Consider the following 17516-nt stretch of genomic DNA (forward strand, 5'->3'; position numbering starts at 1 on the left):
CCCACTGGTCAATCAGACAGTCATCTAGATTCCATAGAGTTGCACGTTTTCAAAAACGTTTTCAAATATGCCTTTAGAAGTGAAAGTAATCCAAAAGTAATCGGATTACGTTACTCATTATGAGTAATCCAAAGTTTTACGGTACTGATTACTTTATTTTTTGTTTAACCGTAATCAGTAACGGTTACATTTTTCATGTAATCCGCCCAACCCTGCATATATCTGCACTCTTTAATCGAAATGTATCTTGCATTGCTCCCAAATGTACCCTTTTGGCCTGTGCTACACTGTATTCTGTCTGAGAATGGTCTCTGTGTATATGACTAAAGGCTGTACATGGTCAGTCTGCATCTGAGGTGGCCGTATAGAATTTACTACGATGCAGCCTCCGCAGACATCAGGGCTTCCATACTTCTTGTGCTTAGCTGAGCAGAGCTATTGTGAAGGAATTTGTCAAGGAAGTGAGTTAGTGTTTATACTGGACCTACCCTCAACCAATCATGTCAATGCGGAGCTATACAGAGCCCTCCGCTTTGTTACAAAATTTGAGAAGCGCACGGCGATGCGGTACAGCGCATGATTTGGCCTCTGCATTGCTCTGGTGGCTCCGCAATTGCGTCACACCCGTCTGACCACATTTCAGATGAAACATAAATAGGCTTTAATAAAGAGTTGGATTAGCAGATAATGCGTATGTGTGTGCGCACTGGAGAGGGAGAGAAAGCGAGTGAGTGGGAAGAGGGAGGGAGTGTGCTAACGTGCGATCCAACCAGCCGCTCTAAAAAATGGCGTCTTCAGAATAAAATTACGCGTAACACTCACATCAAGATTCTAGTATGGCCGCGAAACCTCTCTTCAATTCTCTCAGGTCTATTTATAATTGGTTTTACAAAAGAACGCGAGGACTACTACAATATATGTTGATGCGCGGTACGAATATTGTAGTCGTTGCCAAAGTCAGAAGGCCCGCCTACTTGACCAATCAGATGAGGGACTGGATCACGCGTATGCTGACCAGTTTGCAGGGGCAGACGAGAGACATGCATTTATGCTGCGTTCAAATGGTAGTCGGATCTAGGAAACTGACATTTCTGGCTTGCTAAATGTTTGTAGTTATGCACGTGCCGCGTTCAACGAAGTCGGAAATTCTAGAGTTTCCTAGTTCCGACTAGTAAGTCAACGCGGCACCATTTCTATCTCATCAATGATTTCTTTATTAGCTATAATAAAACCAACCGTTATAAATGTAAAGTGGTAATCGGATGTCTTTTTCAAACTCAGCTTGAAAGTTTATCATTATGCCTTCCCTTACTCAGTTACTTGTTTTAACCCAAAATAGGTTTACTCCAATATCGGCATTGTTTTTAAAATGACATGTAGACACACATCTTGAAAACGTACACAGTTTCACAGAAATGTTCACAGAATAGTTTATTTTCATTTTAAATGTGTTTATTTTTGTCTGATTTAAGATAAACTTCAACCCTTTTACTTTATTTGGTACCTAGGAACTTACTATAGAAATGTATTTAACTTGACAGTACACCTTTTTGGTATTTTGTACCAATTTCTGTCTCAGTACAAATGCATGGTCTTCAAGTTGGGGGTGGCAGCGTACCCTAGTGGTTAGAGTGTTGGACTAGTAACTAAAAGTTTGCAAATTCAAATCCCCGAGCTGACAAGGTACCTACCTGCCTGTCATTCTGCCCCTGAACAAGGCAGTTAACCCACTGTTCCTAGGCTGTCATTGAAAATAAGAATTTGTTCTTAACTGACTTGCCTAGTTAAATAAAGGTAAAAAAAAAAGTTATGGAAGAAGGCAAAACATTTAATAATAATTATGATTAATTGAACTTTAAATAGCACTTTAGACACCCAAAGCTCTTTACAGTGTAACCCCACTTGGTGCCTTCAGAAAGTATTAATACCCCTTGACTTATTCCACATTTTGTTGTGCTTTTTTTTTATACCCATCTACTAACAGGTGCCCTTCTTTGCGAGGCTTTGGAAAACCTCCCTGGTCTTTGCGGTTGAATCTGTGTTTGAAATTCACTGCTCGACTGAGTGACCTTACAGATAATTGTATATGTGGTGTACAGAGAAGAGGTAGTCATTCAAAAATCATGTTAAACACTGTTATTGCATTCAGCGTGAGTCCATGCAACTTATTATGTGACTTGTGAGGCACATTGTTACTCCTGAGATTATTTAGGCTTACCATAATCAAGGGGTTGAATACTTATTGACTCGACATTTCAGCTTTTCATTTTTTATTAATTTGTAAAAAAAATAAAATAATAATAATCCACTTTGACATTATGAGGTATTGTGTGTAGGCCAGTGTCACAATCTAAATTTAAACCATTTTAAATTCAGTTTGTAACACAACAAAATGTGGAAAAAGTCAAGGGGTGTGAATATTTTCTAAAGGCACTGTACATACTCTTCATTTGTATTTATTTTATTGGCCCATCCACTCCCCTCTTTGGAGGACAAAGGTAACCTTGTTTTCCTTTTTAATTGTACTTTAATTTGACAGATTCTTTCATATACTGTACATTATTCATAAACTTTACATACATGGTAATTTTATACACAGTATTACATGATAGGAATACAGTTTTATATACACATTACACATAAAATGGTACTCATTACATAAAGCCCCATCTTACATTTTATTGAGGTACACTCCATTGTTGGTTGGTACTTTAACATTATTAAAATGAAATTAATGATGTAAAAGTGTATGGTATAAATTACAGTGGCTCGGTCTTTGAACTTATTGCCTTCATGTTCGTTTCAGCAGCATATTTATATTTGGCTTTTGTTTGTCTATCTTTTCCATGGTGGCATTCATATGTCTTTGTGCTCACAACTTCAATTTGGGAGACTACTCTCCCAACTGACTTTTATTTCCCTGCCAAAGGCTGTGCATCTGTTGAAGCTCAAGAATATTAGAATGAAAGGCTTGTAGGGAAACTAACAATGTTGTTCCATCAAATAGAATAACTTCTCTGTGCTTGGAATGGAATCCCTTATGCGTGCTAGCTAGCTCATTTCTGAGCCGGTTAGAGATTATCCAATCGCTGATTACTTTTCGTCCATCACCCCTGGCATCTCCGACTGAAGTATGCTGCGAACAGAGACCAGTCAAATAATTCAGTTTGATTCGTCAGGCAAGCACGGTGGATACGAGTGTATTGGGAACATCAATTCTACACAATAGTGCAGTTCTAGCGCCCACTATCGGCTGCCTAGGCTACCAATATTAGGGAGGGGGTGTGTGTAAATGTATTTTGGAGAGGGAACTGGCAAGCCAAAAATATAAACAATAGACACTGTCGCTATAATAGAATCGCCACATTTTATATATATATTCCAAATACATTTAGAAATGCAATACTTCAACAACGTAGGGAACGGGATGGTAAGAGAGCGTACTTCATTCTAGAGTGATAAATGGGCACCAAATATTTTGCTGTGCACAGACTGGTTTAGGCTACGTGCTAGCATCAGCTGAATCGCTGGTGGTGCCTAGAAGGACAATAGACATTGAAATATATAGCGAGCTGAAGAGGGGAGGGAAGGAAGAAACCGGATTTTTGTGGTGGTGGTTGGTGTGACCCCCCCATCCACCCCCTCCTCCCCTCTCTGTATCCTCCATATCCCCCTCCTCCTTCTCCTCCCCTCCATTCCTCTCCCCCTCCGTGCTGGTCTCAGTCTTGAGGACTTGCTAGTGAATCGGGAGAAATAAACAGACACTGAGCAGAGGGGGTAAAAAAGGACACAGGGAGTGATAGCGTGCGAGAATTTAAGACATCTCCTCCCTCCCCTACCCCCTCACTATCTCTCCATCTTCATCTCTCGTCTTTTCTTTAATGGAAAGAAATTATCCTGGTACAGGGTTCGGTGATTTGGGCGCTGGTACGGGATGGAGTTACGAGAGATCGGCCAAGGCAAGGTAAGCATTTGTACCCGTACATGTGCGCCCTCATACATTGGATGCATAAATATGCTTAGCTTGCTGTAACAATGCCCATGCCGATAGAGGCAATGCAATCTGTGCTCCCTCTATCGCTCCGATTATATATATAGATTACATTGTTTGCAAGCGCCAGGTAGGCTATAGCAAGGCTATCAGTATTGTCATTAGCAAGATTGGGGGGGGTCTTGAAAATGCAAGGAACGCGATTGAGAGTTAATACGTGATACGGAAGGTAGACCGAGACAGAAAAAAAGAGGGGGAGAGGGGCGAAAAGAGGGGGGATGGGTTGGACTTGGGAGGATACAGCTAGCTTTAGCTGGCTAGTGTATAATCAGACATGAAGAAAAAAAATCATGTAATGATATTTGCAAAGAACATTTGCATTTTTCACAATATTCCATAATTATATGAATGCATACTGGGTTGTCTTTACTAATGCATTGATTGCGTAATACGTTTACAAAGCAACGCTTGGTGCTAATTAGATATACAAACCAAATGTATTTGACGATGCAAAATGCAATGTTTGTAGCTAGGCTACTGTCGGCAGATTACTGTAGCTAGCACACTGTCTACAAATGAAATCGCTAGAAATGGTGGTGCTGCAGGGTTGCTTTTTCATCGTCTCGCATTCTCGCTAATACACTGTATGATGAGTGTAGGCTAATTCAAATCAAGATATGCAGCTATCCTCAAACAATTAGAGTAAACACTTTCCATAACTTAGCTAACAACAGTGACAATTTAGTGACAGCTAGCTAGTGAATTGTAAGGTATTTTAATTAACTCACTGCAACCACGAGTACCTTAAATCCCATTATTAAAGCAGCAGCAGTTGCAGCATGGATGTTAGTGCAAGTGTTTTTCTATATTGGGATAATAACCCATAGATAGCTTTAAGCCTAGAAATTGTATTGATGGAAACTTGGCTAAATTGGTAACGGTACACCGTGTGTAATACAGTAACTGCCTAACTTCACTCTCAAGTTTAGATGATAGGCGTATCATTAACAGGTGCAACGATAGGTGTATTACTTTTTTGTGTGCACCAACTGCATTTTCATTCATGCGAGAAAAACATCTACTAGCTATAGCCATTTTGGGGTAAAGTTAGCTAGCTTAAAGGTTACAGCTAACTGTTGTCCTTGCTATCTAACGTTAGTTGTTCTGTTCAAGTTAAATTATTCTGCATTGACTCAATGCTGCAGGTCTTTGGCTACAAAGTAAAATGTACAAGAATCGATCATAAACACCAACAAATGTCATTAGCCAAAACGATGGCTTGTGTGATGTTTGCTAGAACTCACTACCCAGCTAAGCTAACTCATGTTATGCGGTATTGAGAGACAGTTGCTTAACTCTAACCACCGAACGTTAGCCAGCTAACATTAACGCGTTAGCTAAGTTTACGGGCGTACTGGTAAAATATCTCAATCATCTTTTCATTTCCGTTAACGCATGAATTAAAACGGGAATGATATATTGTAAGAACGTTATTAATGTAACGAAATGTTACAATGTTTCACATTGTGTGTCTTTTAAAATTCCTCGTCTCTGTGTTTTAATGAATTGGGGCCTACTTACATTTCAAAGGCTACGCACATTACCAGTCGTCGCCGGGACAACCAAATCAATCTTGCTACAGAGCGTACGTTACATGTACCAACAGTGTAGCTCGCAGTAAACACAATTTTTTTTTTTTTAAACGCAGATACTGTGAAATTCCAGATTGGCGATAAGATTTAATATGAGCAAAATACCATTGCATAATGGTTGTAAGTAACATAATTCTCAAGTATTAGTCCCACAGGCAAATAAATGTTGCGTTCCGACTGATCGTGTGCATGGAGTAATTGCATAAAGCCCTAATCGTGCCCTCTATTACAGTGTCATTCACTGGTAGTGCCACTTATTATATTGTCCTTATAATGTGTTACCATATTTTCTATTTTGGGCCTGAATACTCATTGGTTCATCAAAGATGCAAATGATTAAATCACTGCACAAACAATTTCAAAGCTATAGTAATTGCTTATGCAGAATAGGCTGTTGCATGTAACCTTGGTAACTGACAGTGTTGTATGTAGCCTACTACTGTATCCTATCTTTGAACCAAGGAGTATTTAGGCCCCAAAATTATATATGTATATATATTAATTATATATATATATATATATATATATATATATATGTGTGTGTGTGTGTGTGTGTGTGTTCTTTTGCGGGTCAGCTGATCTAGCCTAGCCAGCAGTTTCTTTTTTGATGGCTGAATCCCAGAGTCAAGGGCATCTCCAAGCCCACAGGCAGATTGATGTAGTCCTGGTGTTCTTATGATGACCTCATGCTCCCTAATGTGGGATTGTCTGGCTGCCTTTATTGAAAAAGGTAAAGGAACAGAAACTACTACTACTTTACTGTTCTACTACTGTTCTAGGGTAATGAACCTAACCAACATTGGATGGCAGTTACAAAATATTTTATCTTCAGCCATTTAGATTGAAGTGAATATGTTTATAGAAACCTTTTATTTTAATGTGCAATTAATGAACATATTCCAATATGTATGAGTCATTTAATCAGTTCATTGATTGTATGAGACTGTATAGTGGTTACATCTATTTTGGTATCATACCTGTACATGCTTGCAGGTAGCCGTGACAACATTTTGGTCGTCTGGCCCATTGGTAGTCTGAATCATATTGTATTGTAAATACAGCAGAGTTCCAAAAAATGCCTTCTGCTGCACTCAACTAACCATAGTAATAATACCAGTAGAATACATTTGTTTAGCTCAGAATCTCCATACCAAGCTCTTACCAGCTCTTACTAGTACCAGGCATGTCTGTAGAAGACAAATGTCTAGTGTATTAAACTAGTGAGCCTATTATCATCATACACCTGCCTGGACGGAACGGCACAGTGAAATGAACAGGGGTTGATTGCGAAAGCAGTCTTAATGAAGGATTAATAGCTCCCCCTCCTTTATTCATCCCCTCTTTCACAATCTTGAGGACTGCAGCTCACTCCATCATGGTTATATGGCCCGACACAGAGTTGGAGGGGGTGGGAGAAGAGATGTAGAGGAGAGAAGAAAAGAAAGAAGGAATGGTTGAATTTGGAGGAGAGGAGATGTAGGGAGGAGAGGAGAAAAGATGACAGGTTGAAGGAGGAGAGGAGATGATGTAGAGAGAACAGGATGGGAAGAGGTGGAGAGGTTGTGCACTCATTTGAAAATTGCATCTGAGCAGTACAAGAGATTAGCTCTCAACTAAATACATACTATTGATTCATTTTCTTAGCCCATTGAATTCTCAATGTACATATATTCTGGGAAAGTGGAAGTACTGAACCTGACCGCGTCTGGTTCTAGTATATAGTGTCTAGTTCCAGAACCATTCATTTCAATGGAACCAATTTCTTAAACATAGAAATCGACATTTAGGGATTAGGATTCAGTTTGTTATTTTAGCATTTAGCCATAAATATTTATATTGTTAATTAACATATTAGTAAGATTTCAGTAGAATATATGGATGTGCCAAACTCAAGAATACTGAACACAGTGACGTGTCATATTCAGAGAAAATTACCCCTGATTCCTGAGTCAGATAGTGGCGTATGCTAACCGAGCCGTGGCTAAACTTAGCACGGCTGCAGAGGAGGAGGAGGAGTCAGCGACTGACACACTCAGACAGTCACCACACTTTTATCAATGAAACCACTATGGGTCTCGCCTCATCACTTTGTTGTCCAGTCATAACCGCTCGCCTCTGCTGCTAGCTTTCTATGCATGACTGGGGAACAGCAATTCCAATCAGCTAAGGTGGCTAGTCACAGTCACATGATTGGTTGAATGGTGACAGAGTGGTGGCCAATCAACATCACATTACACTGAAGAGAACCGAAGGGTGATATTCCGGTTTTCTCGTTGGAGCAAAAGACTGTCCTCTCTCCTCCGTCCTCTCTCCTCCGTGGCCCGGAAACCGATGAGTGGTCGAAGAGTGTGTAAATTCGTTAGCAGGCAAACAGAATCCAGTCCTCCCTTCCTTGATGTCCTCCTTTTGGCGAGGAAGCACAAGTGTATCCTACCTGAGTCCTTCATGGAAGAGTTTTGAAATCTGCCAAACCCCCTTTAAGAAAAAGCATGCAAACATTTAAAAATAATATGATACTTATCCTTTTATTGATAAAAGGTTGTGCACTAGCTTAATCGTTTTGATCAGTTTATACATTTAATTTGGGATTCCGGATTCCACCCTGTAAACTTAATTTGCCTGTTGACGTGCGATTGGAGAAGGAGAGTCTCATTTCATACGAGCCATTTTCGTCCACTTTCCATCTCCTCGCCGCCTCTCCTCAATTACTTTTGGCCTTTTTCAAAAGGAGGCGAGAGAGGACCGATGAGAGAGGACGCAGGAGGTGAGCACATCTAATTGATAAAAGGCTATGTTTATCAGGCAGTTCAAAAATACAACCACAGGACTTCATAAGTAAACAGTTAATAATAAATATCTTTATGCATAATAGTTTTGAGTGTATTCCACATTAATGAATGAAGGAAGTAATAGAATTTAAATGTAGAGACTACACTGCACTGTAGTGTGGTGACTTCATGAAAATGCCCAACCTTTGATTTCTTGACTCTATGGAGATTTTCTGTTCTCTGAGACTGACTGCATCCTAAAAGGTACCCTGCTGCATCCCAAATGTCACCCTATTCCTACATAGTGCCCTACTTTTGACCAGGCCATTTGGGACACCGTCTCTGTTTGGGTGTTGTTTTTCCCCTCTGTGCAAGTAAGTGATTGGAAGTGGGAGTGATTGTTCAAAACCTTTCTTTTCATTCAGACTTTCATGTGAATGTTGCTCCCAGTTCTATTTAGCGGCTGATATTGATGAACAATACCTTATTTTGAGTGTTAGGTTACCCTGTGTAAAGTGTAAGACTGGCTCATATTTTATGGTGTGGGCTGGAAAGGGCGATATTGACCTTATACAGTATGGTATGCCTAAGTAAACAACTCTACAAGAGAGTATAGGTAGATTAGAAAGGTCATCCATCACCAAAGCCTGGGAGACACTGTCAACCGGACTAGAATGCATTGTTGTTGTTTAGGCTTTGTGGTTAGAACAGGATTTTATCTGTGCAGAGAGCCTTGCATTTGCTGATTTCCCTCACACTACTACTATTTTGTTGGATGTTTACAGTTGTTTTGGTTGGGAAAAAACAGCTGTACTGCAGATCTCGATTTAGATAACCCCGATATAGAAGAATAATCCAACTTTTCATTAATTCATGATTTCTCACCCCTTCCTCCCTTCTTTCCTCAGCCTGGTGTATGGGAGTTCTAGGTCCTCCCATCCGAACTCAGAGCTGCTCCATCGCCAGGCTTATGGCACCCCCCACCCTCTGCAGGGCTACGCAACCAATCACCATCCTGGCAGCTCTGGACAGGGCGGGGCATGGGGGGCTGGGCGGAGTCTAGGTAAGGGGCCGGGCTAATATGAACCTTGATTGAAATGTGAAATTGAGGTCTCTGCATGATGCCAAAAGGTTGTCATATAGAATGTTAGATTACCTGTTATTACAGTACAATATTGTCCTGTCCTATACACACAGTCAGAGAGCATGTACATTTTTCTCTCTATCAAAGTGTTTTTGTTTACACTAGACTGTTGTTTAGATGAGTCACTATAAACAGAAAAATGTGTGTGGTTGAGTAAATGCTTTTGTGTCTATGTCCTCTAGGCTTATCTGGGCTGTTTGATACTGGGCTACACCATGCCAGTCCCTCTGGTCCAGACCCATCTGTCATGAACCTGATTTCAGCACTGGAGTCCCAGGGTCGGCAGCCTCCCCCCTCAGCCTCCTCCCTCCTCTCCCAGTTTCGAACACCCTCCTGGCAGACTGGTGAGTGCAGGAGCCAGTCTTGAGTCATGCTCAAGTACAACTGAGTGGTGTTCATCATTTTCTAAGTGTTATGAAGGACAGCAGCACATTTATAATAATATCTGTTACTTGTCTTTCTCTCCATCTCCATTTCCCGTAGCGATGCACACTCAGCCAGAGCTCTTCATCGGGTCTGGCTCCTTCCCCTCCTCCTCCATCTCGGCCTACCAGCACCCAGCCTCCTTCTCTGGCCGGTCCTTTCCTGGCGCCTCGCTCTCCCTCCAGGACTCCCCCACCTTCAGCCCCACGTCCAACGGCCTCCTGTCCCCCCATGACCCCCTGCTGCACATCAAGACGCCCTCGCAGTCCAGCCTGGGATTCGACCGCTTACTCTCCTCACAGGGCGCCACCTACCGAGGGTCGCAGGACCCCACAGGCCCGCCGCAAACCTCCTCCTCCTCCTCCTCCGGCCGCCACCTACCCCCTCCCCAGTTTAACCTGCTGTCCTCCCAGCTCCAGGACCAGTCCTCCCAGTTGTACAACGCCTCTGTGTTCTCATCGGCACCCGCCCCCCCACCGCCCCAGCCACCCCAGGAAAGGGCCATCCCCCGGCAGGACAGTGTGATCAAGCACTACCAGCGCTCTTCTCCGGCTCAGTCCCAGCTCTCCTCCTCAGCCCCCCACCCCCTGCAGCACTACCTCAGCTGTGGGGCATCGGGGTACCAGCAGATCTCCCACCACCGGCATGGAGGGGTGTCCTGCAGTCCGCTGGGAGAGCAGAGCCCTTCAGCAGACCCCAAACCCTCCCCCCGGTCAGACCAAGTGTACCGCCCCATCATCCAGACCCCGTACACCTCCTCAGCCGCCTCCTCGTCAGGATCAGGTGGAGGTCTAGGGAAGGGGGCTAAGAACTCCAGCTCCAGTAGCGGCTACTCCTCCTCGGGCTCCTCGTCGTCCCGAACCCCCCACACCCCGCCCTCAGCTTCCTCGTCCTCCTCAAACTCCAACCCTAACCCTTCCTCCAGCTCCTCGTCAGCCCCATCCAGACAGCAGCCCCCAACTCAGTCTGCGCCCCCTCCCCCACCTCCCCCTCCAGTCTCCTCCGCCCCGGCCCAGCAGCCTCCTCCTAAACCCTGCCTGTCAGCATACGGGTCCCCTGTGGCCCCCGTCAAGCCCACCGCAGGCCTCCCTGGACAGACACCTCCCCAGCAGCAGTCCTACTCTCCCAGTCAGCCCCCTCCCTCACACCTCCCCTCTCACCAGCCCTATGGGGGCTTCAGCTCCCCCCAGGCCCAGGACCTGACCTCTGGCCCTGGGAGTTCTGGGAAAGGGTATGGAGGACTAGGGCCAGGAGGCCGCTCCTTCTCTGCCGAGGTGGTCTACGGGACGGACTCAGGATACAGCTCGCTGCCTACCTCCCTCGGGGGAGCAGGCAGTCCCTCGTTGGGGTACGGCGGCCCAAGGCACTCCCCTGCCCTCCTGGGGTCTGGGGGGGGTGGAGGGTCAGCCGGCAGCGGGGCAGGGTCCGGGGCTGGTGGAGGTGGATCAGGAGGTGGGGGTGCAGGATCAGGTGGTAGCAGTGGAGCTGGAGGAGGCAGCTCATACCACCTCCCTGACTCCAGCCCCTCTCCCTCCAGCAACTCTGGCATCATTCGACCTGGGCTGCACTCTCCTGCTCCCGCCCGCCCTGCCCAGTCCCCCGGGGGAGCCGGGGGGAACAAATACCTTTCCTCCGTCCTCTCCCCTGCCTTCCTGTCCTCTCCGCAGGGCTACCCCGACACCCGAGGCCCCCAGCCTCAGTCTTACCACCCCACACCCCCCAAGCCCAAGCCAGACACCGACATGCTGGGAGTGGAGCGCTCTCAAGACGAGGAGGATGACGATGACGATGACTTCCTGATCCAGCACTTGCTGCATGCCCAGAGCCCTGCGCCCCACCCGTCCCAGCACCACCCCCAGCAGCAGCAGCCGCCCCAGTCCATCCCTCAGGCCAGGGATGGGGGCAAAGGTCTGGCCTACGACCTGAGTAAGGCCTCTGAGGAGCGCTACCACCTGCAGAGTGTCATCCGCACCAACAGTGCCACCAACAGCACAATCCCCGGTACTACAGGTAACGTCAGCGGAGGTGGCCTGGAGAGCCAGCTGGAGATGTCTCTGAAGAAACAGCAGCAGCAGGCAAAGAATGAACGAGGGCTGTCTGGAGCAGGAGCCGGCGGAGGAAGAGGGGGGGCAGACTCCCTCTCCCACCCCAACCCTCACGTCCCCTATCCGCAGCAACACGACTCCCTCGGCTCAGTGGTGCACTACGGCAGGAGCGACCCTTACTCCCAACACCCTCACACCCAGCACCCCCACCATCCCTCGCAGGCCCCCTCACATCCCCAACACACCCAGCACTCCCGACACGCCCACCCCCACTCCCATGGCCACCCTCACATGGAGCTCAAAAAGCCTCCCGACTCGTCCGAGCTGCCATACCTGCGGAAGACACCCGAACTGCAGCAGCAGCCCCGACAGTCCCAGCCCTCCCTTTCCCTCATGGACTCCCCTCCAAACCAGCCCCAGCAGCCTCCTACTGCCCACATGCTCCAGTCTGTTCTGTCCCACACTACCCGCAACAAGATGGACACCCAGCAAGCTGCTTCTCAGCAGCAGCAGCACTCCATGAGTCAGCAGGCCATGATGGGGGCAGGTGGAGAGGCAGAGCCTGGGGGACAAGCGGGGGTGGATCCCCAGCCCCAGTCTCAATCCCAGCTGCAGCTCCAACTCCAGTCCCAGGCTATGGAGGCCCACTACGGCCAGGCCAGCCAGAACTCGGTTTCTCCACTGGACATGCTGGAGCGCACCCTGTCTCGTGCCAACAGCAGAGACAGTGGAGGGGCCGTGGAGAGAAGTGGGGTGGGGGGAGGAGATGGGGGCAGTGGTGACGGACACAGGCAACAACAGCAGCACAGGCTGCCGTCTCATCACCACTCCCAACAAACTGCCTCCAAGCTTCACGACTTCCTCTCCGAGCCAGACCTGGGAATAACCACGCCCTCCCACCTGCACCACCTCAACCCACACCACCCCCACGTCCATCACCAACAGCAGACCCACCCGCACCACCCCCTCCCGCACACCCATGCCCACCCCCACTCCCACCACCTGGCAACTAACGCAGGGACCCAGCAGCAACAGCCTCCGCCCCATCAGAGGGACCAGGAGCCCCAGCTCTGCCAATCCCAATTGGACCAGCTCAAAGAGCACCAGTTTGACACTGTGAGTCCCGTGGGGAAAGCGGGCCAGAGCCAAGGCCAGCAGCAGCAGCAAAGGTTTGTGCCTCTGACCTCCATCTGTTTCCCAGACTCCCTCTTACAGGATGAGGATCGCTCCTTCTTCCCCGGCATGGAGGATATGTTCTGCTCTGACGACTACTCCAAGTCGAGCTGCGCCGGGGGTCCCGGGGCAGGCCAAGGGGTGCAGGAAGGTATGTCTGAGGCACGTGGACAGGGACCAGACAGCATGGAGGACGTCAAGACCAGTGATGGAGGAGGTGGCTATGACATGATGGGTCACCATGGCGACCAGGGGTATGGGTACTGCCACAGCCTCACGGAAACAGAAAACAGCACCATGCATCTGGACCTGGACTCCCTGAAAACCCATGAGCTCCCCTCCACTGTGAACACAGAGCAGCTTGGCCTCATCCAGTCCCAGACCCCAGGTCTTGGCTTGGGGGTTCCAGGGGGAGTTCCTGGGGACGGCTCCGCCAACAAGATGATTGGGGGTACGGGTGTGGCTGGAGGTTCCGGTCTGGCCGGACTGACGTCGCCCATCTTCTGCTCCTCCCGACCCAAGAAGCTGCTGAAGACCAGCTCCTTCCACCTGCTGAAGCAGCGCCGCGACCCGCAGCCGCAGGCCAAGAAGAACTACGCCCAGGAGTATGAGTTCGAGGATGACGAGGACAAGGCTGATGTTCCCGCTGACATCCGCCTGAACAGCCGGCGGCTTCCTGACCTCCTCCCCGACCTGGTGTCCAGCTGCAGGAAGGCTGGAGGAGGAGGGGCCTCGGGGGTGGGCTCCCTCAGCCCTCTGATGGGCGACCTGGACTTCTGCCACCCGTCCGGCTACCCCTCCCTTGGCCCCCCTCCCCAGCTCCTACCCCACGACGGGCCCAAGAAGAGGGGCAGGAAACCAACCAAACCCAAACGTGAAGGGCCGCCTCGGCCCAGAGGGCGCCCTCGCATCCGCCCGCTCCCGGAGCCGCCCTACTGTAGGGGGCTGATGGGAAATGTAGGTGGGGAGACCCGCAGGGGTCGTGGGCGGGGTAGGGGGCGTGGCAGGAAGGAGGAAGGGATGATAGAGATGCACCGAGAAATGAACAAAGTACCCGACCTCCAATATCAGCAACAACAACAACAGCAGCAGTTCCACCAACAACAGCACTTTCAACAACAGCAGCACCATCACCTCCAGCAGCAGCAAAATATACAACCTCAACAGCAGCAACAGCAGCAGCACCTACAACACCTTCATCAACAGCATCCACAGCACCATAAACCTTTCAAGCCTATCAAGGTAAGGGAGACATGAGCAGAGTGATATCATGTTTAGATAGCGAGTTGTATGGACTCCGTAAAGCTTACAGTGCCTTCAGAAAGTATTCATACCCCTTGACTTATTCCATATTTTGTGTGTTACAGCCTGAATTCTACACACAATACCCCATAATGACAAAGTAAAAACATGTTTTTAGAAATCTTAGCAAATGTATTGAAAATGAAATACAGACACATCTAATTTACATAACTATTCACACCGCTGAGTCAATAAATGTTAGAATCACATTTGGCAAGGATTACAACTGTGAGTCTTTTGGGGAAAATCTCAAAGAGCTTTGCACACCTGGAATGTACAATATTTGCACAATATTATTTTTAAAATTCTTCAAGCTCTGTCAAATTGGTTGTTGATCATTTCTAGACAGCCATTTCCAAGTCTTGCCATAGATTTTCAAGTCGATTTAAGTCAACTTTAACAAGGCCACTCAGGAACATTCAATGTCTTTTTGGTAAGTAACTCCAGGAAATATTTGGCCTTGTGTTTTAGGTTATTGTCCTGCTAAAAGGTGAATTTGTCTCCCAATGTCTGTTGGAAAGCAGACCGAACCAGGTTTTCCTCTGTGCTTAGCTCTATTCTGTTTATTTTTATCCCTCAAAAAACTCCAAGTGCTTGTCGATGACAAACATACCCATAACATGATGCAGCCACCACCATGCTTGTAAATATGAAGAGTGGTACTCAGTGATGTGTTGTGCCCATGCAACTTATTATGTGACTTGTTAAGCACATTTTTACTCCTGAAGTAATTTAGGCTTGCCTTAACAAAGGGGTTGAATATTTATTGACTCAAGACATTTCAGCTTTTAATTTTTTATTAATATGTAAATATGTCTAAAAACATCATTCCACTTGGACTTTATGGGGTATTGTGTGTAGGCCAGTGACACAACATCTCAATTTAATCAATTTTAAGTTAAGCCTGTAACACAACAACATTTTAAAAAGTCAAGGGGTGTGAATCCTTTCTGAAGGCACTAAATAATCAGTTGTGTTATTTCCTCTCTTACCCCACTAACTCTTTCTCTGCGTTTTCTCTTCCTCTTCCTCTATCCCTATACCCCTCACTTCAACTATCCCTTTCTTTTTCCCTCACCATTCCCCTAATACCCTCATTCCTCCTTCTCTCCTTCCCCCTTTTCCCTACACCCATCACTCTCCTCCATCCCCTCTTTACATCTCTCAGATCAAGCTGCCTATCCCCTCTATGTCTCCCTCGGACTCCTTGCTAAGGACAGACTCCCTGTCCAGCACCGACCCGGTTCTCTCTGACGGGTCAGTGGGCTCGGCCCCTTCCCTGGGCCTGAGTCCAGGAACCACCGCTGGGATGGACTTGAACATCACCAGGTGCCAGGAGAAGATGAAGCAGAAAGCTCAAGCCCAGGAGGTGAGTGCATCTGCCTTTGTCTTTTTTGGATTCTACCTGCTGTTTTTTATTCGGTAAATCGTACCTATTACGTTATTGTTTGCGTTAACGTTTACGTCACTCACCATCTGTCATTTTGACCAGTGTTCAGCTTTATCCAAACTTACTTACCACTACATGTACATCCTTGGGCAAGGGTGATAGGTAGGCCTCTCTCTATAGGACACTAAGGGATAATTTCAGAGAATCAGTAGTGATGCATTGCCTTGACAAAAAAAATAACTAAGATTTAAAAAATATATATATATTTTATCAGCAATGATGTTTATTTTTCTACTGAACTCCCTGGTCAGTACTTCACTGTTGATTTGTTGTTATGCACTGTAGCTACAGTATCTGAGGTTTCGAAAGAGATTCCTTCTCATTAGTGGGTGTAGCTGATATCTTTTTAAATTATTCATGTTCGGCAGAGCTTCTCACTTCAAAGTGGTGAATTTGGGATTCGTCTCTGAGAACGACAAAGGTATTTGAAGTGTGTTTTTGGGGATTGACGCTCTGTGGTGTGTGACCACACCTGAGAGTTTTCTCCTCTTTCCTGTCACATTATACACACCAGCTTGGGAGGGAGGGATCACTTGTCTCTCTTTCTGAGGGGAAATTAAAACTGACAAACATTTTGCAAAGAAAACTGAAATATTTCTGTTATGAACAATTAGGCCCAAAAAGAACTTGGACATCTGCCAGATGTGATAATGAGTATGTTTTTAATCAACATCTGACTTTATATATTTCAATTCATCATATATAGTATTAAATATTTACAGTGCCTTCAGAAAATATTCATGCCCCTTATTCTACATTTTGTTGTTACAGCCTGAATTCAGAATGGATTAAATATTTTTTTAAATCTCATCCATCTACACACAATATCCCATAATGACAAAGTGAAAACATGTTTTTAGAAATGTTAGCAAATGTATTGAAAATGAAATACAGAAATATCTCATTTATATTAGTTATTCATACCCATGAGTCAATATATGTTAGAATCACCTTTGGCAACGATTACAGCTGTGGGTCTTTCTGGGAAAGACAGCCATTTTCAAGAATTGCCATATTTTCAAGCCGATTTAAGTCGAAACTGTAACTCGGCCACTCAGGAACATTGTGTCTTCTTGGTAAGCAGCTCCAGTGTAGATTTGGCCTTGTGTTTTAGGTTATTCTCCTGCTGAGAGGTTCATTTGTCTCCCAGTGTCTGTTGTAAAGCAGACTGAACCATGTTATCCTCTAAGATTTTGCCTGTATTTAGCTCCATTCCATTTATTTTTATCCCCAAGAAATCTCTAGTCCTTGCCGATGACAAGCATACCTATAACCTAATGCAGCCAAAACTATGCTTGAAAATATGAAGAGTGGTACTCAGTGATGTGCTGGATTTTCCCCAAACATAAGGCTTTGTATTCAGGACATAAAGTTAATTTCTTTGCCACATTTTTGCAGTTTTACTTTAATGCCTTATTGCAAACAGGATGCATGTTTTGAATATTTTTATTATGTACATGCTTCCTGTTTTTCACTCTGTCATTTAGGTTAGTATTGTGGAGTAACTACAATGTTGTTGATCCATCCTCAGTTATATCCTATCACAGCCATTAAACTCTGTAACTGTT

At 45.9% G+C, this 17516-nt stretch overlaps 1 protein-coding gene across 2 annotated transcripts in view; it reads left to right on the forward strand.

Annotated features, from left to right (window-relative positions):
- The first annotated feature begins 3445 nt into the window (after positions 1–3445).
- prr12b (proline rich 12b) overlaps positions 3446–17516 on the forward strand; it is a 30907-nt gene continuing 16836 nt past the window's right edge. The window contains exons 1-6 of one of the 2 annotated variants that reach the window (XM_082973575.1): positions 3446–3964; positions 6219–6373; positions 9320–9474; positions 9738–9899; positions 10039–14438; positions 15667–15867. In XM_082973575.1, the coding sequence (XP_082829701.1) occupies positions 9803–9899; positions 10039–14438; positions 15667–15867 (4698 nt within the window). In that variant the 5' untranslated portion in view covers positions 3446–3964; positions 6219–6373; positions 9320–9474; positions 9738–9802. The remainder of the gene's footprint in view (positions 3965–6218; positions 6374–9319; positions 9475–9737; positions 9900–10038; positions 14439–15666; positions 15868–17516) is intronic. The other variant, XM_082973574.1, reaches the window with a different exon arrangement.

Source organism: Salmo salar, chromosome 03 (genome assembly GCF_965601325.2).
Source record: "Salmo salar chromosome 03, fSalSal1, whole genome shotgun sequence".
NCBI lineage: Eukaryota > Metazoa > Chordata > Actinopteri > Salmoniformes > Salmonidae > Salmo > Salmo salar.